At 36.8% G+C, this 22,605-nt stretch overlaps 3 protein-coding genes across 3 annotated transcripts in view; 2 read left to right on the top strand and 1 right to left on the bottom strand.

Annotated features, from left to right (window-relative positions):
* Positions 1-22,605, bottom strand: part of LOC112058557 (60S ribosomal protein L10a) — a 363,530-nt gene that overhangs the window by 148,130 nt on the left and 192,795 nt on the right. The gene's annotated exons all lie outside the window — the stretch shown is intronic.
* Positions 38-3,997, top strand: LOC112043288 (peptidyl-prolyl cis-trans isomerase). Its single transcript, XM_024078616.2, has 5 exons — positions 38-388; positions 1,061-1,246; positions 1,689-1,892; positions 2,431-2,603; positions 3,842-3,997. Exons 1-5 carry the CDS (start codon positions 179-181, stop codon positions 3,984-3,986), a joined length of 918 nt encoding a protein of 305 aa, XP_023934384.2. The 5' UTR covers positions 38-178; the 3' UTR covers positions 3,987-3,997.
* The window catches only part of LOC112058481 (5-hydroxytryptamine receptor 2B), a 113,204-nt gene continuing 104,973 nt past the window's right edge, over positions 14,375-22,605 (top strand). Inside the window, exon 1 of the mRNA XM_024099348.2 lies at positions 14,375-14,668. The gene's annotated coding sequence lies outside the window, so the exon portion shown is untranslated. The remainder of the gene's footprint in view (positions 14,669-22,605) is intronic.

Below are 22,605 nucleotides of genomic sequence, written 5' to 3'. Positions count from 1 at the left end.
ACTGTCAAATCATCACTCAAGTCTCAAACAAACAATTAACAAACCAAATCAAACTTCGAGTCGAGAATCAGACTTTAGAGGTTAGAACTTGCAAAACAAATACAAAGACAAGTTTGCCGGCAAATTACCAAGGATTTCTAGAAATTTTAAGAGTAATATATATTAAAAAATAAGTAACATGGCTAGTAAACCTAACTCAAAACGCACAATATATGTAGGCGGCCTAGCCGAGGAGGTTGACGAGAAAGTCCTGAATGCGGCTTTCGTTCCTTTCGGAGATCTAGTAGATGTTCAGATACCGCTTGATTATGAGACTGAGAAGCACAGAGGCTTCGCGTTTATAGAGTTTGAAAATGCCGAAGATGCTGCAGCTGCGATTGATAACATGGTATGACTGAAAACTTATTCAAAATAAATGTCTAGTGAACCTATATAGCTTTGAAGTTCGAACTAAAGCTTTTTGTAAGTTTTATCGATATATATCAAGTACAAGTTGCTTTTACAAGGTAGTAATAGTCTGTCGAGTCTGTCAATCAATGATACCTACAAATACTTGACCTGATACTTTTGCTTAAAAAAACAAAACTTCTTTTTAGAAGTCCTCAAGTCTAAGAATGAGAATTAATAAATAAAATAAGAATTATTAAGTCCTATGTCCATCTGTGGACGTCTATCAGCTAATAATAATGATAATGTATAGCCATTTCCATGTAAAAGTTCACCCATTTAATTTAATTTAACACTAGGCTTAAAACTTCGGCTATTCATTAAAATACATAGATTAGATTTTTAGTTATTTAAGCAACATTCTATTACCAGAACTTAGCTATAATATGCATTAAGTAGTGACTGACTAGGAACTAAATATAGAGATTCAAATATTATGCAATATGTTTATTAATGTAGTTCAGTCTACTTAAGGAACCAAAACTCCCAAAAATTTTACCCTTTATAATATCTCAATGTAATAATAGTATAAATAAATCTTTGAAATAGCGTTGAGAGTTATCAACTGCAAACATCAAAAAAGTTTATTGTTTGACTGATTGTATCATTTCAGAATGACTCAGAACTCTTTGGTAGGACAATAAGAGTGAATGTTGCCGCACCACAGAGAATAAAAGAAGGCTCTACAAGACCTGTGTGGTCTGAAGACAGCTGGTTGCAGAAACATGCGGGCGAGACGTTAAATATAAACAAAGAAGGAAATGAAAACAGTACTAAAGAAACAACTGACACAGAAACTGTAAGTATACAAATAAATAAAAATGCACAAAGTTATTTGTTTTTATCAAAAATTAAACTTTGAATTAAACACTGAAAAGTCTATATTAAATTTATAATGAAACACTGAAAACTCATGTGATACAACATTGGAGTATGCCAGACTAGTTTCAAACCTGTATGGGGCTCTTAGGCATGAGCTGGTTCATGTAATGTGGCACAATCCAAACTAAAAAACCTCCTTACTTAATTCCAACACTATAACATTTCATTGATATTATTCCATTCTGAAATTATAAGCTTACATGCAATAATTTAATAATTATTAATAATGTAATCTTAATACATTTAGGGCTCAATGTTTAGTAATATTAATCATAATTAACATGTTTAAAAATTACATAATATTTTAAACATTCATTATATTATGTCATATTCTCAGTTTTGTTTCATTTCAATTTCAGGAAACAACATCAAAACCAAAGGAAAAGCGCAATCCACAAGTGTATTTCGATATAGCAGTGGGTAAGCAAGAAATTGGCCGAGTCATCATGATGCTGAGAGCAGACATTGTGCCCAAAACTGCAGAAAACTTCAGAGCATTGTGCACACATGAAAAGGGTTTTGGCTATCAGGGCAGCAGTTTTCACAGGATTATACCAGATTTTGTATCCTTTTATAATAATTATATCCTATTTACTACTAACTAGTAGAGTGAGAAGAATATTCCATTCCATGGATTCACAGTGCAAGTGCCAGGTCCATTGTGTGGCAAAGATAAAAACACTGAGCAGAGCCCTGGACTCGTGAACAATGGGTGTAGGGTTAAGTCGCTAAGTAAGTTATAGAGATTGTGCTGGTAATCATCTTTGCACTTTTATGGCATACAAACTAACCACCTAGCCATTTTTAGTTAGTTCATTTATATGGTCACTTTTACACTGTGGTCTTTTAGTTGTCAATGTCAATGTTAATGTTAGTCTCCAATGGCACCGTCATTTCATGGTTGCCACAGGATTTGTTGTGATTCATAAGTTTTTTAAAATGTCACAATGACACACTGTTTCGATAACACCCACACATTTACAAATGTGTGACGGTTATATGTATAAATAACCTTGGCGTCGGCCCCTTAGCGGAATATTGGGGTTTGTGGTTTTTGTCAGTAGAAAATTGTTTTCATAATTCAACCTTAACTAAAATCAGATGTGTCAAGGGGGAGACTTTACAAACCATAACGGAACGGGCGGTAAATCCATATACGGACGCAAGTTTGAAGACGAGAACTTCACTTTGAAACACACGGGGCCTGGTATACTCAGTATGGCCAACTCGGGACCCAATACAAATGGATCACAGTTCTTTTTGTGTACTGCTAAGTGAGTTTCAAAAACATATCATTCATACACTACATGACTGATTTTTTTTTAAATTAAAAATAAGATTGAATGAATTGAGAACCTCATCCTTTTTTTGAAGTTGGTTAAAAGTCAAAAAACAGCGCCATCTGTGAGCCTCAGGCATGACTGCATCGCCACAGGTTAATTAAGTGTACAAAAAGGGAGTGCAAAGTTCTCTAAGAACGCCATCTACTGGTAGTTTAAAATAACAAAGGCTGTTTCCCTATGCCTGTAGATGGCAGCACGCATCGCCCCATTACAAATCGTAACTCGCACCATATACATACAGCTTTTTAAAATAGTCATCTGTTTGTCCATCGGGGATAATCTCTGAAACACCCGAACCGATTTTAATGAGGCTTTCACTGGTCACTCCCGGAAATCCTCCGGGACCGGGATTTACGTGGGGAAACCCCGCATTTTAGCCCACCATTTTGTATATCGCGATTTTAGTGTTTTTACCCGACTCAAGAAGGGTTATTGTATCATCATTAACAACCCATATTTGGCTCACTGTAGAGCACGAGTCTCTTCTTTGAATGGGAGGGGTTAGGTTAATATAATAGTCCACCACACTAGCCCAATGCGGATTGTTAGACAGAGAATTAAGAAAACTTTCAAGTATGCCGGTTTTCGATGTTCTTCTTTCACTGTCTGTGGCACCTGATATTTAATTTCTTAAACTGCAAATAACTAAAGTTGGGAGGTACATGCCCCTGACCGGATTCGAACCTAATCATAGGTCATATCCACAGGACTATCACTGCTTTGTTTTTGTATAATAGACATTTATGTCATCATCATTAACAGCCGATGGACGTCCATGCAGGATGCATGGACTTCCAAACAACACTGTCTTGAGCCGCCAGCATCCAGCGGCTCCCTGAAACCTGCTTGATGGCCTTAGTCCACCTAGTCCACGGCAGGTTCGACCAACACTGCGCTTTCCGGTGCGGAGTCGCCATTCCAGCACCTTGTGACTTCAACGTCCATCGGCTCTTCGGACTATGTGCCCTATTGCCACTTCAGCTTGGCGACTCGCTGAGTTATGTCAGTAACTTCGGTTCTTCTGCGGGTCTCCTCATTTCTGATTCGGTTCCGCAGAGAAACACCAAGCATAGCTCGCTTCATCGCCTGCAGAGTGACTTCGAGCCTTTTGAGGGTTACATTTGTAGGGTCAGCTAGTTGTACCTAATAATATGGGGGTTTGTTTGCAGGACGGAGTGGTTGGACGGGAACCACGTGGTGTTTGGGCACGTCATCTCCGGTCTGGACGTGCTGAAGAAGGTGGCGCAATACGGCAGCAAGAGCGGTAAGACGTCGGCCAAAGTTGTTATAAGCAATTGCGGAGAATTACAATGAATTGTCTATACTGTGGGAGCTTTTATTTACCTGACCTGTTATAATGGAGATCAGAGCGTTAAGGAGTGTGACTAGAGTATTACTGAGAGTAAGAAATAGTGTAAGGTTTAGTGACCAAAGTCGAGAAACGTATGCTTAGATGGCTTGGGCATGTAGAGAGGATGTTTCATTCATCCTCTAAGAGGCTAACAAAGGGGATTTACAAGGCGAAGGAGAATGGAAATGTTAGAAGGGAAATGCCAAGGCGTATATTTCTGAGAATATATCATATACTAGCTGACGCCGCGCGGTTTCACCCGCGTGGTTCACGTTCCCGTAGTAATACGGGAATAATATATAGCCTATAGCCTTCCTCGATAAATGGGCTATCTAACACTGAAAGAATTTTTCAAATCTGCCCAGTAGTTCCTGAGATTAGCGCGTTCAATCAAACAAACAAACAAACTCTTCAGTTTTATAATATTAGTATAGATAAGAGCGTTAAGGAGTGTTGACTAGAGTATTACTGAGAGTAAGAAATAGTGTAAGATTTAGTGACCAAAGTCGAGAAACTTATGCTTAGATGGCTTGGGCATGTAGAGAGGATGTTTCATTCATCCTCTAAGAGACTAACAAAAGGCATTTACAAGGCGAGGGAGAATGGAAATATTAGAAGAGAAATACCAAGGCGTATATTTCTTAACCCAATCCAGGATATTCTCATTAAAGGCCAGGTCAAGAGTATCCTAAACCGATGAACTTGAATGAAAAGATTGATGAGAATGGAAGAAACAAGGATCGTAGCAAGAGGAAGGACGCGGTCTCTGTCTACCGCTATGGGAATTTAGCATTTTGCATTTGGTAGACAAGCGTCAAGATTGCCTACAACCATCTATGTTCCAACAAAGCTATGATTGATGGAACTTGTTGCTGTGGCAGTTTTAGGACAGGCATCAAAGTTAGATGGATGACAATACAATTAGTCATGTATGACGCACGATTTTGTGGACACATAAGTTATACTGGTAGCAACCAAATTCGATGTAGTTTCATCCTCGATGCAAATAACGTTAAGATTATCGTGGTTATATGAAATTAGTTTTAAAGGAGATTAGAAAGCTGATTTTAGAGAGAAGGTTCTTAGCTATTCAGAGATGGCTATCGGATTTTCCTTTATGGTTAAACTCTCTTCTCTCTTAACATCTCAGTTTCCAAGTCATTAGGTGCAGGTAGCTGTGGCGTAGGATGAAATTTTGACAAAGGTAAGCCATCCCAAAGAAAACGATCATACCGCACTTGATACAAACTCCGGTTTCTCATACATCCATATTTATTCATCACAATGATGAATATGTACCTAAGTATGGATTTTTTAAGTGTAACCCGGCGGGAATCGGTCTAAATCGGACTCTTCGCCGTTGGTAGGTAGGCTGGTATCTCTTGGAAAAATCTTTAGAATCTATTAGCCGTGGAGCCGTTTCCGCTTGAACTCGAATTTCGTGGACAATAGCAAAACAAATCAATTATTCTTAGTTAATAATGACTGTGAATGTTTATTCACTTTTAGTTTACTAACCCTGTTACATAGGCAAAATTTATGTGAAGTAGCTAATGAGGTTTATGCAGGTGAGTACTAAGAGAATAAGTTTATTGCATTATCCGCTTACTAAGCTTATTTGGTCACTGGCTTAATTCGGTGCATCTCTAAAGAGCGTAGCATAAAGAGCACAACGGTTATGAATACATTATGTACAACTGTTTGTTTAGGGACATAATAGGCCAAATAAAAGTTCAAGCTAAGCTAAGTTAAGCTGTAAGCTAATGCGTTTTCACATGGTTTTCACTTGCTTTTTATAACTGACATTAAGGGTCGAGGTCTTACCTATTTTAGTCTCCAACGTTTTCACTGGCGTGTTAGTGTTACTGGTATTTGTCACAGATAAAAACTGATTTTCTGTGTCACTTGTATTTTAAAAAAAACCGATTTTCCCGTACCAACAATGACTGCTATTAGGTACTACTGTTAAATGTTTTAAACACCTGACGAAATTAGATAGCAATTATTGTGCAGGGTTAATTAGTATTCGTTTGATTATGGACAATCACATGAAACATAGGATTCTGCCCCATTAGTGCGTTGCGCTACGTTGCGTCGTATTTCATATATTTTAAGACTCCGGTGTAACGACGGAAAGTGTTCACTTATTTCGATCCATTGTTGAAAATGACTGGGTGCGTTGCGTGCGTCGTTCTCTTGCGCTGCGACACGTCGTGCTTCCTCGCAACACACTAGGTAAGCATGACGTTTTTATTTATTTACAAGTTTTACGTATTGCTTTATTTGTTCACGAATTGAAAATAAATACAGTCATGCATAGTTTTTCGAGATCACCATATTTTTTAAAATTCTTTAGTTAGCCTTTGACTACAATCTCACCTGATGGTAAATGATGATGAGTCTAAAATGGAAGCGGGCTAAATTGTTAGGAGGTGGATGCAAATCCACACTCCTTTCGATTTCTACACGACATCGTACTGAAACGCTAAATCGCTTGGCGGTACGTTTTTGCCGGTAGGGTGGAAACTAGCCACGCCTGAAGCCTCCCACCAGCCAGAACAACGTACAATGCGACGACGCAAAACAGCGTACTAATGAGGAATCTCTTATTTGTACGTAGGTATCTAATACGATACTACGAGTACCTACTACCAAATGTTGTATATTCTGTCTAGGTGTTACACCTAGGCACAGGCGCTCATAAGAAATTTGTGTAAATAAGAATAGATTTATAAGTAGGTATTTAAATTTTCACTTAAGTAGTTTTTCTATTTATCAAACAAAAACCCTACTGGAAAACTATTTTCCTTGTAACCATGAGAATGTGTTCAGAATTTCAGCATCTTTTCTAAGTATGTAGGTATCTAAATGGAATTCCACGAGCGAAATTTCGCAAGGAGTCCATCAATCAAAGTCTGCATGGAATGTCGTGTCGGCGCTGAGTCGTGCCGTGTAAAAACATTCGTCAGCGTTCGTCCATTGATTAATATTGTGCGTTGATGCGTGCACGGCGTACTGGATTCAAAACATTTACATTGCGCCTGTCTTCTTAATTAATTGATTAATTGTTCAATGAATAATATTTTTTATAGAAGGACGAAGACGAGAAGAGAGAGAGGAGAGGTCCTGGGAGCGACGGAGCGATCCCTGGCTGGGACGATTGATGTTTTTTTAATTGGTCCAGGTCTTTCTAGGACGATTCAGCCATGGCTAGTTACCGGCAAATGCGTGCCGCCAAGCGATTTAGCGTTTTTAATATTCTTTACAAGTTAGCCCTTGACTACAATCTCACCTGATGGTAAGTGATGATGCAGTCGTAAGATGGAAGCGGGCTAACTTGTTAGGAAGAGGATGAAAATCAACACCCCTTTTCGGTTTCTACACGACATCGTACCGGAACGCTAAATTGCTTGGCGGTACGTCTTTGTACCAGCCAGACCTGGACCAATTAATAATAAAATCTCAAACGCCCCAGCCGGAGATCGAACCCAGGACCTCCGTTTTGTATATCCACCGCGCATACCACAGCGCCACGGAGGCCGTCAAGCGTTCCGGTGCGATTTCGTGTAGAAACCTAAAGGGGGGTGGATTTTCATCCTCCTCCTAACAAGTTAGCCTGCTTCCATCTAAGATTGCATCATCACTTACCATAAGAGATTGTAGTCGAGGGCTAACTTGTAAATAATAAAAAAGTGGTAGGTACCTAATAATTGAAAAGATGAGGTAAGTAACCATTAAGAGAATAACTTCGCAAGTAATAGGTAGATAGGTACATCCTTCAAAATGTCTGTGTTTACCTACTATCAACTTTAATAGGCTAGTTGACACTTTTCTCAAATGGTCTTAATTGTTTATTATCGTTCTACTAGATTGAAAAAAAACATCATATTTTTTTGACGTGATTACAGGAAAATTTTGATTTTTAAATATTTATTTGACAATATGAAGCAAAACGCCTATCGGCCATGATGGACTCGTTTCATGACGTCACTATAACAAATCCCTTAGTAAATTACTACATACCTTTAAATAACTTAACGAATAATTAAATTGCATAGATTTAAAAAGTTTCTAAGAATTAGGTACTTGAATAGACGTATCATTTCAACTTTTAAGTTAAGTAATAAGAAAATCAATTTAAAGAACATGTTGAAATTTTATTATTCACAGACGTTGTCGTAAAAGCAAGTTTAAAAAGTTAAAATTGTTGGAAATTAATCATAAGACTGCACCCATTTGCGAAGGTTCATGACACTCGATGTTCGTAGGAGATTTTAATTTAACGCAATTGAAATTTTTGTAACCAAATTTTGCCAGATAACCTATATCCAGATCGTACTTACCTACTTACAATCACGTTTTAGCTTAACCGCGATTTTGTCATCTTATCAGTACCTACTTATTATTATTTTTTTTAATTTTAAATTACGCTCATAATTGTTATGGTTATGTTAACCGCGATTTTATCATTTTATCATTGGGTTAATTATGTATCTCCCTGTAGGTACGTACGCCTTTGTTTATATATCTATAGGGGTCCTAGTCCTATGTGTACCTATAGTGGGATTCACTTTTATATTTACGAAAATTCTTGATTCTGGTAGCTAACTGGGTTACCAGGTAATAAAAATTTCTGACCGTTGGATCGAGATAAAGTACCACGCTATTTGTAGGACATTGTGGCTGATAAGTTGTATAACTATTAATTAAGCAGAAGTAAAAAAAAAAAACCAGCCTATATGTAACCCAGTTAGCTACCAGAATCAAGAATTTTCGTAAATGTTAAATTAGAGCGTCTCACCAAGATGAAGCTACTCACAGAAAATTAACTTTAAAAATCTTCCGCAGATCCTGGACTACAAATCTAGTCTGTCTAAGTATTTAAATCTAGCGGTATTTTATAGTTTGTAAATAGTGTTTTTTTATATTGTTTTTGAATCTCAACATTGTTAAAAAAATAAAAAAGTGTGTCTAAATAAATGAGATACTAATTAATCCGATTTCTTGCAATAAAACCCTAACAGGAAAGTATCGAAGTGTCTATTTGATATTCAAAGTATCGGAATGTTTGAATATTTAATGCCATTCTTTGATGTCTGCACAAATAAGTGCTCTTGTAATGGAGGCAATGTTAAATCTCGATTTGTCTACATTACCATATTGTAAGATTGTTTATAAAGGAAATTCAGAAGAATTTGTCAAAAGAAAAATAATAGGACTCGTTTCAGTAACGATTCTGGTGACATCATTTGGCCCAAGAGGTTATAAGAAGAACGTGTTATTTCGGCATCTTTTTATCGTTTTATTTCGTAAAATTGTCAAATTAAAAGCTTTTTACTTGAAAAAATAACTGATAAATAGGAAAAAGAATTATTAAATGCGATATTTACTTAAGTGTATCTGTCCTTTACGCTTCCTTTATTCACGTTTTCACTATTTGCGGATTAAAAAATTGCGTCCCAATTCCTATATTCACGGCTGAATGTTTCGTTATTCGCGAATCTGACCGACGAAACTGACGTAAAATCTGCAAATTTAAACTTTAACTTGGAAAATAACTGCGAAGGTTAAAGAATGCCACTGCTTAAAATCACTCTGAATAGAAGCTTTTAAAAAATGTCAAGCTTTTAAAAAATTTCAAAATTCTTCAAATCATTGTCTAAAATTGAAGATAACTTCAATTAATTGTTTTTTCTTTATATATTTGTTTTTTATTTTGTCATCCAAGAACGTATCCCATAGAATCCCATATAAAATACCATTCCACATTCACGGTTTCTGTATTCGCGAAACAGTTAGAGAACGTATCCCCCGCGAATAATGAGCTTTTACTGTAATTAATACTCAGTAGAGAATTTCTCGTTGCAATTGTTCAGAAAAGCTCTCAGTGGAACAAGTTTTAATACAGTTGTCCGGATCCCAAAGACAAAGAGAGTTGAAATCAAACTTAAGGAGTTTATTTGTCTTTTTAATTATTTTAATGCAATATCACTTTTAACAATACAATTTTATACGTTTACGTTATTTAAGACTTGGACACTAGTAAAAAGCTTTTGCGTGTATTGCATTTTGTGATTGATTGACTGTTTTAGATAGTTCTTCTTCTTTAATTTAATGGCATTTGGTTATGCCAAGACAGCACAATTTACTTTGCCAATGTCGCGTAGATTGGAGAGAACACAGTGGAGGTTGACAGGTTATATTAATTTATTAGTTTATCTATGATACAATAGTTGGATTATTTTATTAGCTACCATCTACAACAACACAAAAAGGAATACTTATAGTACATAAATATATATAATATCTAATGCATAAAAGACAAACAAATGAGATATATAGGGCTATGAAATGTTAGATAGTTTGTCATAGGCTCAATAAGATACGCTCATGACAGATGATTAACGTTTTAAATGACATTACAGCACATGTGCGTAATGAGATACATTACAATACTGAAATTGGTAAAGTTAGAGATATTTTATAAGCAAATGTGATATAAAATAAATTAAATGCTTGGTCTCTGCCACGGCACAAGAAGTTTCATTTATTTCATAAATTCAAATTCGTAATTTAGAATTTAAACTATCGTGAGTGTTATTCATATTAATTGATTATGAAGCACGGCTAAAACTCACGTGATGAGTACCCGTATAGGTTCAAAACTAGTCGCATACTCTGACCTTATATCACGTGAGTTTTAGCCGTGTTTCATAATCAATTAATATCACTAATTTATTTGGGCAGGCCACATAGTTCAAAGAGCCGATGGACGTTGAGGTTCCAAGGTGCTGGAATGGCGACCCCGCACCGGAAAGCGCAGTGTTGGTCGACCCCCCCACTAGGTGGACCGAGGACATCAAGCGGGTCGCAGGAAACTGCTGGATGCTGGCGGCTCGAGACCGTTATGTTTGGAGATCCATGCAAGAGGCCTATGTCCAGTCCAGTGGACGTCCATCGGCCGACAATGATAATGAATTTATTTCCAAAATGGCTGGCTCCACAAAGATGCACTCGTAATACTATCACGGACTCGTAGCGTTGGCCAACAAATCGTCTAATTTGTCATAACTTAAATTGAAAAGGTTTTGCCAAGTGTGCCTGGTAAAGTTCCAAATAAACTTTGACGGCTTACCTACCTAGTAGCTGGTAGATGATATTTATTGGCACAGATTATTCTATATCTATCTATATCTGTAATTATAATTATATTAAAACTGGTCAAATTCTATACATTAATTCGAAATTTGAGATTTTACTTATACCATTTGTAATACCAAACGTTACCGTGGCATAACGGACTGCTAGCGCCATCTAGAACTTATAATAAAATTGTAACAGATCAAATTCTGTACATTCTGTACATTGAAGATATTTTGAAAATTTTTGTCGGCGGGAATTATATAATCGATACTGAAGCTAAAAATATATTTTTTCCATTTTTTGTCTGTCTGTCTGTCCGTGTTTTTTTATGTTATTTATAAGACCATAATATGGAGAAGGTTACAGGATCCTTTTTATAGGAAAAATAAAATCAGAAGGGGGCGAAATAAGGGTTGAAAGTTTGTATGGAAAGACCCCCATTTTTAGAGTAACAAATTTAAAAAACTGTCCATCAATCATGACAAAAATACGAAATTTAATGTGATTTAAGAATTTATAAGATTCAATCCCTGAAGTAAATGAAATTTGCGAAAATATAAAAATCAGCCGTGTTTCAAGTTATTTGTATAAAATGGTCTAAAAACGGTCGGTTTAATTTAATATAAGAATAGTCGGTTTAACATAAAATAAGCTGCGCAATTATGTTGCCAGCGTAATGCACGCCATTGACGATCAGTTATTCTCACGTTTCTGCAGCACCCACGACTATAACTGATCGTGTATTGATCACTGCGTGCATGACGGCTCGACTTACGAAACGTGTTCGCTCCGTTTGCGCTGCAGAAACGTGAGAATAATTGACCGTCAATGGCTGACTTTACCCGTAACTGATCTCTTTTTCCCGCAAAGAGATAGATAGAGATTGGCTTGTCGTCTATCTCTATCTGTTGATTAACTCCGATTTTGTACGCGCAAACGTATCGTGCGCGCATTTTAAGATTGATTAACAATGTTCAAAATAAATGTCATGACCATAGACAGAACGTATCAATCGCCAATCGTACTGGCAATGTAACACGTGTAAAGCTGTAAGTTTTCAGGGCCGCTGAAAATTCATTCCTTTTCGTGTTTTTGGCAAATTTTCAACTAACTTTAAACAACAAACCCGATTCCGCTTGTTAAAGTGTTAAGAACTTAAAAAATTGATTTGATAAATTAACTATTCACGTATTGATTGGAAATACATTTTGAAATTAGAAAGTATTTTCAAATATCCCGATTTGTTTTATAAAGTTCTCCACAGACGATGCGGAAGTATCGTAGCGGAAGATGTAGAAGTATTACATATTAGAAAGAGTCTTTATTAGATTGGTCTATCTATAAATAGTAGGTGCAAGTAGTAATGAACGCAATACAATAAATTAGGTAATCGGAGTCAGAGATAGCCCAGTGGATATGACCTCTGACTCCGATTCCGGGGGGTGTGCGTTCGAATCCGGTCCAGGGCATGCACCTCCAACTTTTCAGTTGTGTGTATTTTAAGAAATTAATACCACGTGTCTTAAACGGTGAAGGAAAACATAGTGAGGAAACCTGCATACCAGAGAATTTTCTTAATTCTCTGCGTGTGTGAAGTCTGCCAATCCGCATAGGGCCGTGGTGGACTATTGACCCAACCCCTCACATTCTGGCGACTCGAGCTCAGCAGTGAGCCGAATATGGGTTGATAACAACAATTAGGTAATAAGGCATATCGGCCATGATATTTTCCATAGGTATCAGATCGTAGGCAGCGAATATAACTGACTAGTTATCTATAAAGAAGTGGAATTCGCATAAGTAAGCATTCGCCTACTGACAGTGGAATTTCGCCACTCAACGCGCTTGCAAATGAGTCGCTTAATTATTTTCCGTTTTAATTGAAATCTTTTGTACTCGAAACACAGTTAAAAACGTTCAGTAATTAAACAATTTTCGGCAGATGGAAGTTTAAACGGTTTTAATGGCGGCGGAATCATGCTACAAATTGAACATGAAACAGCATTTACGTATTTCAGATTAAATGAATATATCTCCATGCCTCATTGTCTCAATGAAACTTCATTATCTGGTCATCAATAAATAGCTGAAATAAGGGAAAATGCCCATGCTGTGGCGCTTACGATCAATATGTGTGTGACCTAGCACACTAAAAACAGAAAAAAAAAAAAATCGAAAGATGAACTCAAAAAAGCGAAACATGACATACCTATGTCCTTTCTATTGATCGGTTTGAAGGCGGTACCAAAAAAACAAAATAAACTTTAAGAGCCTATTTGGCATAGCACCGCCTTGTAACACGTAGTTATACATCTTTGAAGTCGGTTAAATTTTTTTATAAGATTTTTTTTTCAGTTGTAATTTTCTTTAACAATTATTTTACTTTTACTGCTGAAGCTACTCGTATTATCATGTTGAACATTCGTAAGCAATATTAAGATTATTTAACCTGTAATATCTGATCGCATATCCCGTTTCCATAATAGAATCGAATAGAAAAGTTCAGTAACTATCGCCATAGAATAAGTTTGCTCAATAATTTATTATGACTACGTGTCGACGATATATATCAGCGGTGTGGATAGTTCATATATCTAAATCGTTTACTTCAAGCAGGCTTAGTTTACAAGCACTTTTGAAACATCAAGTTTGGCTGTTTGTAGAGATTTTTACTACCGGTTCAGAAGACAAGACTGCTGAGGAGCCTCGGCAATAATAATTGATCAATCGTGATTCGATCATCAGATTCTGTTGTGATGACCATGGGAACGTCTGAAGATTGTATCCTTTTAAATAAAAAATAATATTTCAGTACAGGCGACGTCGATTAATCTAAGGGCATTTAAAAATCCCACGATTTGAGAACATTCTCCTTTTGTGATGTTCGTAGATCTCATCTGCTTCAAAAAAGGACTTGTAAAGCATTTAATCTCACTTCAAAAACATTCCAAGACCAACAAAGGATATATTAAAAAGTGACTCGTGTTTTTCAAGATAGCTATTTACAAAATAAGAGCAGAAAAATAGAGATGCGTTACATCAAACGCTGCTCCCGCCTATCCGGTCATGTAAAAAAACAAAGGGTAACAAATGAAAATGCTGACGAAAATTCACGAGATTCATTGACCGCTACACGCCTCCTGAATTCCGTCGGATTCCCGCCCATATGAGATTTTCCCGCCAGTTTCCTGCGAGATTGCGAATGCTGTAGTCGCAGATAGCTCAACGAGCCCGCGAACTTGGTTTGCGTATTTCGTATTTCGAAAATATTTTTTTTTAAAACAATCAATACATAGTTATTGTCTGTGTTGTGAATGTTTGTGACAACAATTTTAGTTAATGTATGTTTTAAATATATTTTCACGATCAGTGTTAATGAAATATTAATTTAAATGATTTAATTAACTTAAAGGTGAATCGTTACTGACAAAATAGTTGTGATATTTATTTAAACCAAATAAGTGATTAACATTGGACAAGCTTTTAAAAAAATCAGTTATGGGTAAGTAATTTAATTTGTAATACTACCCACATTTTAGAATAATAATTTTATTGTTTCTTTTATTTTGTATCTGATTAATATAATAATATGTATACAAAATACTACACCTGTAGAAGAAACATATGGGGGGTACCCTCGATTTGAGACGGTTTAGATTATTTTTCGAAAGTTTCTAGTACCTAGTATAAAAATATTATGAGCTTTTATGTAGTAAAAACTATCCAAAATAATTTTATTACTATTGAACAATTCTTTAATAATAATCTTCAACGTGTATTTCAAAGCTCAATTCAAACTTAAAAATATTACCCTTTTTTCTAATTAAAACCTGATTTTTCATGCTCTAATTTGTGATTTTTTAATTTTTATAAAAAGTTAAATTTCTCTTTGACCGTAAATGACAAACCACACTCCGGTGCTAAATAGGTCTGTTGCATCAAATGGGCAATCCGCTTGTTCTATAAAATTTCTTCTTTTCTATGCCTTTTCCGCACTTGGCTGGCTGTTGTTCGTAGGCGGTTAGGTGCTGGTTTTTTTTTATTCTTTATAAGTTAGTCCTTGACTGCAATCTCATCTGATGGTAAGTGATGATGCAATCTAAGATGGAAGCGGGCTAACTTGTTAGGAAGAGGAGGAAAATCCACATCTCTTTCGGTTTCTACACGACATCAAATCATAAAGAGGACTGTCAGTTATATCTAGAATCGAAAGATTTTCTTAAATGTTTCGTCAAGTTTTAAACCACTAAAATAAAGCTAGCATTAGTTTACTTATGTAGTTAATTATGTATGTTATGTATACATAATTAACTACATCAGTAAACTAATACACATACTCGTAACTACATAATTAACATAATGAGTTTAACGGCCTCCGTGGCGCAGTGGTGTGCGCGGTGGATTTAGAAGACGGAGTTTCCGGGTTCGATCTCCGGCTAAACCGGTGGAGGTTTTCTTAATTGGTCCAGGTCTGGCTAATTCGAGGCTTCGGCCGTGGCTAGTAGTAGTAGCGAGCCACACCCTAACCAAAACCCTAGCCAAAGACGTATCGCCAAGCGATTTAGTGTTCCGGTACGAGGTCGTGTAGAAAGCGAAAGGGGTGTGGATTTACAAGTTAGCCCGCTTCCATCTTCGAATGCAATCACTTACCATCAGGTGAGATTGTTGTCAAGGGTCATCTTGTAGAGAATAAAATAAATAAATAAACATTACTACAAATACTAACATAACATATGTTTGAACAGAAATACTTCTTGGCAGTTGAAGTTGAGTTAAGTAAAAAACCTTTATAAAATACATACATATTTTATAAAACGCCGAAAGTAACAAAAACAAAAAAAAACATAGCAAATTAAATTTTATTTCATTTCAAGCGCTTTTCTAAATTTTTTATTTAAAAAAATACAGATGGATGTGACAGTGTCGCACGGTTCAATTTTAGTACGATTTTATTTTATAGGTTTAAAATAAATCCGTTTGAGCATCCAACGCAGAATGGGATTGGAAAATAAATATAGGATGTCAGTTGGTCGTGTTTCTCTTTTAACGAAAAATTAACGCCTGTGCAATATCTCACCTACTAAAGGTTTTTATATTCTTAACGGGATATCATAAGAAATCATGTTTCGAGTAAATCCCAAAATCCCTTGTTTGACTCCCTTGCTATTCATCATTATCATCAACATTATATCAGCCGACGGATGTCCACTGCAGGACATAGGCCTTTTGTAGGGACTTCCAAACATCACGATACTGAGCCGTCTGCATCCAGCGAATACCTGCGACTCGCTTGATGTCGTCAGTCCACCTGGTGGGGGGTCGGCCAACACTGCGCTTACTAGTTCGGGGTCGCCATTCCAGCACTTTGGGACCCCAACGTCCATCAGCTCTTCGAACTATGTGCCCCTTGCTATTAGATCAACATAACACTTATCTTTTTATATAACGTACAAGACCAAAGTCGACCAACAGGTAGCGTAACGAATTCCAGGATTGTGTTTAAACTGGGCCTACGATTATATTTATCTGCAATCTCTAAAAAAGACCGAATACTTGTGCTCTGCGCATATATCTGCATTTACAATATTTTATGTTTTAATTGATGAATCGATTGAAGTTATGAAACTTTGTTATGATTTGCCATAGGAATTCGTCTCTACATTCATTCATTTTAAAGAGCCGTGATAGCCCAGTGGATTCGATTACTGCGATCGATTTGGAAGACGTAGATTCGAATTCGGTCCGCGGCATACACCACCAACTTTTCAGTTATGTGCTTTTAAAGAAATGGAATATCACGTATCTCAAACGGTGAAGATAAAAGCTCGTGAGGAAACCTGCCGATCTGCATTGAGCCAGCGTGGCGGACTAACCCCTATCATTCTGAGAGGACCATGAATATGTTTAGTTAATGACACTGTCTGTGTTTCAAGATGGTTACCAAAATGAATAATTTAGGTGTAGTAAAGCTTTCAATTAGATTTCACTCTATTAAATAAACAAGCAGGGTCTACTAAAAATAAGTCAGTTTATCGAACAACTAAATATAATGCAGTACATTAGACATAAAATACAAGCTGTTATCGAACCTCGCTCGTCGTTCTAACTTCGCCAACTCGTTCATTACTAACACCGGTTGATTGATTCCTCTGTAAAGTTGAGGGCACACTGGTAGAAATAAATGTTACTTTTTTTACATCTCTTGTGGATTAAAAGCATGCATAGTCAGGCGTGCCTCAGTTTTTGAGCCCATGTTTCTAACATAGATAAGGACGGTAGCTAATTATGGAGTTGAGAGATCGGATTTGAAAACTAGCAGGTTTCAAGGGTCCAGATCCTTAATAGGCTAGTTGACACTTTTTTTTAATATTCATAAATTATTGTTATTATTATCTTTCTAATAGATTGAAATTTGTTTTCATTTTTTTAAACGTGATTACATTAAAATTTTGTTTATGACAATGTTTTTGACAATACGAGCCCGCCTGTCGGCCATGACGGTCTATATTTAAACTGTTTCATGACTAATCCAAACGGAGCATTTTACAAAATTAATAGTTCATAATTAGTTTGACGTTTAGTACATAAAGTAACATTGTGACGTCACAAAATGGACGACAGAACTTTTGACGTTTCGAAAATTCTTAAAAATACATGATTTTTCAATTACGTTTGAAATCCTTAACTTTTTATAAATTAATATCGACATATTTCGGAACCTTATTCCATGTACTACAAAATTAATTAATTAATACTGTTTCTAAAAAAATTGTTATGAGTCAACTACCCTATCGTCCTGTCCAATTATATGGTCAAGTATCCAATGGCGAAATAACAGTTTTCATAAAATGGGGTACGTCTGGCTATCGAAGGCTTTCATTTCACATCTCCAACGGCCAGTTTCTTCATCGCAAGTAACAGTCAAAGTAACGTCATAAATCAAAAGTGACGGTCTTATTGACTGAAAAATAAAGTCTTCTTTACTACTTACTACTTTTACTGTTACTTTAGCTTTACATGAAGAAACTGGCTGTATACATCAGTATAGTTTAGCAAAGCGGGGATAAAATAGATTCACTCAGTTCAAAGCACCTTTCCAGAACGGCCCTCTAAGCCGAGGTCCGAGTTTCGAAGGAGACGCCCTTAGAGAGTTGTTCCGCCCATCTCTTCTGCTTCTGCCTTCAGGCCACATCAGGCGATGCTTCTGCGCTTGCACTTAAAAAACCAGAAGACGATTTAATAGCATTTAAAGCTCTAATAGAAAAAGTTTTATTTTAATATTTTGACTTTTACCAATAAGGCTACAAAACGAAAGTCTTTTCGAATTTGAGTAGATTAATAATAATTATGCATTTAAATATTTAACTTATCAATTATTATTTTTAACGCATGCATTGTGTTGTTGCGAGGTGTTTTTCTTATCTATCCATAAGGCTCTGGGTTCTAGACCTTTTGAGAAAACCCACTTACTCAATGGTCACGCCAACCTCACGATCATTCTAGCCGTATTTTGGGAGAAGAAACCCATAATTACTTGATCTTAGCTTTTTTCCCTGCCCGCCTTCCTAAATGCTTAAAAGTTATTTCTTGTAATCCCAGCAAAATTGAAAATACAAGCACTTTTGAAACGTCAAGTTTGACTACTTGTAGAGACTCATATCACCGGTTCTGTTGAGAAGAGCTCTATTGACATTCTCCTTCTAAAGCTGTTACACCACAAAACGATGGATGGAGGGCGACCTTTAAAATAAGTGTAATATTACAAGATGATGATTTTCCAACGGATGTGTACTCGTCACAAACAGGGCGGAAACAATAAATTCGCTTGGCGCCAGTATTAATAAATATTTAACTATAGTATACCTACACAAAATTCACAAGTTGAATTTATTATAACATAATAAACTCAAGATATCTTCACGTTATTCGGAGAGTCAAAAATAACCTACATCATTTGATTAGCAGGCCAGATGTTGGGATGTTTACCCACTATAATAAATTTTAGTTAGTACTCTCTGTCTGACGCTGTGTAAGCAGGTAATAGCGAGAACGAGAACCCGTCTAGGTGCTGAGAGTGATAAATTAACGTAGAGGGGGATTAGTCTGTTTGAAATTCCAATTTCAAATATGGAGTTTAAATTGTATGATTCTCTTTTTAAAAGAACATAAGCCACGTAGACAGTGAAGTCAATAGACGACGGAACGCTTCCATTGCATCTGTAAAACAGGAATAACTCTAAAATTACAGCCACAACTTGTTACAAAATATACCTACCTAATTAACCTGTTAACTTAAAACGTATTGGTGAATAACATATTTTTTTATTCCGTTAATACTTATTCAGTGTCTGTATTTTGAGGTGACAACATCGGATATATTTGACTTACAACACCAGTCATTTGTCTATTGACTTTTCTGTCTACGATTAACCATGTATTTTAATGACTGATACTCCCATTTCCGCTTTAACTGAGTGTTAGGAGCAGGTACAAGAATAGTCCAACGGGTGAGAAACAAACCCTACACCTCCAGGATTTGAGTCCAGCCTTACCAGCGGTACATTCGGATGCGCTGCTACTCGTATTCGATTGAAAATTATCTTTTCTCTTCACTTTGAAATTCTTCAATTTTCGATTCATAAATTGTCTATTTCTCTTCACGAGTTATCTGTAGTTCGGCAACTTCGTTCGCAACAACCCCGATGTTGCGCGCGGGCCGGGCGGCGTGTAGCGATGAATGAAAATACACGTCACTTCCCCGCTCGCACGACTTCACACCCGCGCAGTCTTTCCCGCTGTCGCCCGCATATCATGCGAATATTATTAACGAACTTGCTAGACTATAGTTGATCGCATGTTAGGCGTATTGGATTCGATAAAACATAGTATTATATCACACCACTATAGACGCCGAGCGATTTCACCCGCGTGGTTCCCGTTCCTGTAGGAATACGGGGATACAATATAGCCTATAGCCTTCCTCGATAAATGGGCTATCTAACACTGAAAGAATTCAATCGAACGGCCGAGAATCAAATCGGAGCAGTAGTTCCCGAGATTAGCGCGTTCAATCAAACAAACAAACTCTTCAGATTTATAATATCAGTATAGATTCTTTGATGTTGTTTGATGAACTCATACACGTGAAAATAAAGTGAGCCAAAATAAACACAACTTCATCATACACCATATCCCGGCATACGATAAGAACACAGCGATTTGCGATAAAATAAATAGCCGTTCTGAATACCCCTTTATAACAATGGATTAGGTGGGTGCCTCGCAGATAGCCACGATTCGATTATTTGATTTGCCGAACTACCGCGCGCCCCTATCAATTTCATACTATTTGCTATGAACTTGTAGTGTCAATATCAACTGTCAAATAGTTTTCAAATAGCCAACATGTTAATAACGTGTAGACCTGCTGGGCTATTCACTAATTTGGTCTTGTTTAACAACCTATTAAAATAAACATCTCACACAATCAAATGAGAAATGCCATCTATACGATATCCGTAGGGTTGTCAGTAGACTTTCATCAGATTAGACGTCATACATAGAATCGTAAATTCGCATAAATGTCAACTCACAAAACGTCAATGTTAGTGAATTATTATCATTATTAACATCTGACAATGATCGTTAAAAGTCAAACATTCTAAGTCTGCTCGCTTTTGAGTAGCTTTGTGGGTTTTATATCCACTCTCCTATAAGGATAGTGGGAGTTCTGACCATGCTGTAGGACCCCCCTTTTTTATTCTTTACATATTTGCCCTTGATTACAATCTCACCTGATGGTAAGTGATAATGCAATCTAAGATGGAAGCGGGCCAACTTGTTAGGAGGACTATGAAAATCCACACACCCCTTTCGGTTTCTATACGTCATCGTACCGGAACGCTAAATCGCTTGGCGGTACGTCTTTGTCAGGAGGGTGGTAACTAGCCACGGCCGAAGCGTCCCACCAGCCAGAATTGGACCCATTAAGAAAACCTTAATCGACCCAGCCGGGGATCGAATCCAGGACCTACGTCTTGTAAATTACGGCGTTTATCACTACGTCACGGAGGCTGTCAAAAATCGTTAAAGAGCCAAACACCGTAGCAGCATGGTGGGCTCTTATCCCCTACAATGAGGAAGGGCTGGTCCTGAATATACTGATTATGAAGTTGATGGTGAAACAATTACATCATATTGAAGTAAGGTTTCCTCACAATCTACATAAAACAAAAAAAACATTGTGAGGAAATCTGCATACCTGAGAATTTTCTTAAATCTCTACGTGTGTGAAGTCTGTCATTCCGCATTGGGTCAGCGTGGTGGACTATTAGCCTAACCCCTCTCACCCTGAGAAGAGACTAGTGCTCTACAATGAGCCGAATATGGGTTTATAATAATGAAGGAAGCTTTATACTTTCAAATCCTTTTATTGCGAATAGATGGTGCCAAATTTACTAGAAAAGCAACAAAATAAATATAATAAAATCGTCGCTCGTAATATTCTTTTCACTCAAATTTCCATGAAATAGAATCTGTCTGGAAAGTTATGAAAGGATGACTAGGTAAGATACCGGTCGCGGATTACACTGATGCTACTTCGACTTAGCCGGGTGGAGATTTTCAGTCGGGATTTGGCGCGTTTTTATTGAAAAAGTGATGGATTTTATGGCATTATTCGTGTATCAAAATTTTATTATAACCCTCTCTGGAAGTCGTGAAATGCCGACAGTTACTTTAAGATATCTACGGGTACCTTTTATGTACAAAATAATGATTTATGTTGAGGTAAACTATACATGTCAGGTTTTTCATTTTATTACAGAAGAAAAGAAAATATTACTTACTAGCGGACGCCCGCGACTTTTCCGCGTGGAATTAAGTTTTTAACAAATCCCGCGGGAACCATGGATTTTTCCTGGATGACAAGTCCATCCACCCAGTTTCCATTCCAAATTTCAGCTAAATCTTCAGTAGCCGCAGCGTAAAGGAGGAACAAACATACTTACACACTTACACACAAGCTTTCACCTTTATAATATTAGTGTGTAGTGTGATGACTGTTAAACGTGTCAAATATTTGGATGTAAGTAAGACGATCTCGTTGTTTTCCACCAGCCAGACCTGGAACAATAAAGAACACCTCCATCGGCCGAGCCGGGGATCGAATTCAGGACCTCCGTCTTGTAAATCCACCGCGCATAGCACTGCGCCACGGGGTTGGTCGAACATACATACAAGTTACTTACTTACTTACATACATACAAGATACGCGCGAAAAACATAACCCTTCTTGCGGTCTGGTAAAAAGGCCCAAAATAAAAATTAATTTCGGTATTAAGTCAGTAAAATTTAGAAAGTGATAGCTAATATTTGTGTATATAACTTATAGATTACGGTCGCCATCAACATTTGATGTCGGCCCATAAAAAAATACTT

This window comes from Bicyclus anynana, chromosome 4 (genome assembly GCF_947172395.1).
Source record: "Bicyclus anynana chromosome 4, ilBicAnyn1.1, whole genome shotgun sequence".
Taxonomy (NCBI): Eukaryota; Metazoa; Arthropoda; class Insecta; order Lepidoptera; family Nymphalidae; genus Bicyclus; species Bicyclus anynana.
The sequence above is the reverse complement of the archived record's forward strand: the minus strand, read 5'-3'. Positions and strand labels throughout refer to the sequence as shown.

Bases quoted from the DNA above. Each gene is read 5' to 3' on its own strand.
- LOC112043288 (XM_024078616.2), top strand. From the start codon at position 179: ATGGCTAGTAAACCTAACTCAAAACGCACAATATATGTAGGCGGCCTA. The intron at 389-1,060 runs GTATGACTGAAA...GTATCATTTCAG, and splicing joins CAGCTGCGATTGATAACATG to AATGACTCAGAACTCTTTGG. The intron at 2,604-3,841 runs GTGAGTTTCAAA...GTTTGTTTGCAG, and splicing joins TTCTTTTTGTGTACTGCTAA to GACGGAGTGGTTGGACGGGA.